At 38.5% G+C, this 1,355-nt stretch overlaps 1 protein-coding gene across 2 annotated transcripts in view; it reads right to left on the reverse strand.

Annotated features, from left to right (window-relative positions):
- CDKL2 (cyclin-dependent kinase-like 2 (CDC2-related kinase)) overlaps positions 1-1,355 on the reverse strand; it is a 61,057-nt gene that overhangs the window by 29,713 nt on the left and 29,989 nt on the right. For both annotated transcript variants that reach the window (XM_011966177.1, XM_011966176.1), the window contains exon 6: positions 88-227. In XM_011966177.1, coding sequence (XP_011821567.1) covers positions 88-227 — 140 coding nt within the window. The remainder of the gene's footprint in view (positions 1-87; positions 228-1,355) is intronic.

The raw sequence follows: 1,355 nt of genomic DNA on the forward strand, positions 1-1,355 counted from the left end.
ATCAACTAGACAAGGAAAAAAAGAAAAAATAAGTCTTGATAGTGCATAAATTCCCTGTCATAAAGTATAAACAATAAGTATGATTACCTTTGCTAAATCTATCACCACTTCAGAGAGCTTAGGATAGCGTCTTTCAAGAGGTTCTCTTTCCTTGATTTCAGGCAACCTTACTCCAGCAAACACGGGATTTTTATAAAAAAGCTCCTGATGTCTTGGAATTAGATTACCTGGAAGTGAAAACAGCACATATCTCTGTTATTATACAACATGACAGAAGTGGTGAAGAGACATGTGGAGTGAAGTAGAGGAAATAGTGGAACACAGCTTATGGAGTTTGGGGCTCTGTCAACGTGCAAAATTGACCAAGGACAATGCTGTTACTGTGGTGGTACATGGAAGTCTTAAGGAGCATAGGAAAAGTACAGGTAAAAAATATTTTATAACCTTCCAGATATAAGTACCAGCACTTCGTTTCTAACTACAAAGCATAAAGTGCTGAACAAAACAATAAAAATATTAATAGTCATATGGACAGGATCTAATCTAGATAAATCAGTTCTACCCCTTTAAGAATTTAATATTTGGTCAACTGATTTTGTGCTTATCTTAAAGTCAGATTTGAGCACTTTATCTTTTTTCTCAACTTTAATATCTAGTTGAATATAAAACATATCTGAAAATTCCACTGTAAGAAACCATTGTACTGCTTATTTAATTTCTAACCTGAAAACTTCAAATCAAATAGTTGAATTACCCCAAGTATTTTCCCATTATTTCCATTTCTAAGCTCCATCTTCAAACATGAAGTTGATATTTCAACAAACGTAAGATTTTGATAGTCCAGCTTTGAAATTCTGTCAAAAGCACTAACAGCAAAAGTCCAAATCTGTGGTAAGAGTAAACCAACCTTGGAAATCTCTGTCTCTCCTCTTGAATGGAAAGTAAGGACAGTAGTCATATTACACCAAATGCTTACTGACTCAAGAATAATAAATGATCATTGCGTCCTCTCTACATGTAATTAACTGTATGTAAAAGTGCAGAGAAATGCACAACTTCTGCTCTTTTCCTCTTTGTTGAGGGGAAAGGGGAGGTAGTGTGATTAAGAACATGCATCAGGGCCAGGCACGGTGGCTCATGCCTGTAATCCCAGCACTTTGGGAGGCCAAGGTGGGCAGATCACCTGATGTCAGGAGCTCGAGTCCAGACTGACCAACGTGGAGAAGCCCCATCTCTCCTAAAAATATAAAATTAGCCAGGCATGGTGGTGCACGCCTGTAATCCCAGCTACTCGGGAGGCTGAGGCAGGAGAATCACTTGAACCCGGGAGGCGGAGGTTGCAGTGAGCCGAGATT

The sequence above is a fragment of the Mandrillus leucophaeus genome, unplaced genomic scaffold (assembly GCF_000951045.1).
Source record: "Mandrillus leucophaeus isolate KB7577 unplaced genomic scaffold, Mleu.le_1.0 Scaffold75, whole genome shotgun sequence".
NCBI classification, from domain to species: Eukaryota; Metazoa; Chordata; class Mammalia; order Primates; family Cercopithecidae; genus Mandrillus; species Mandrillus leucophaeus.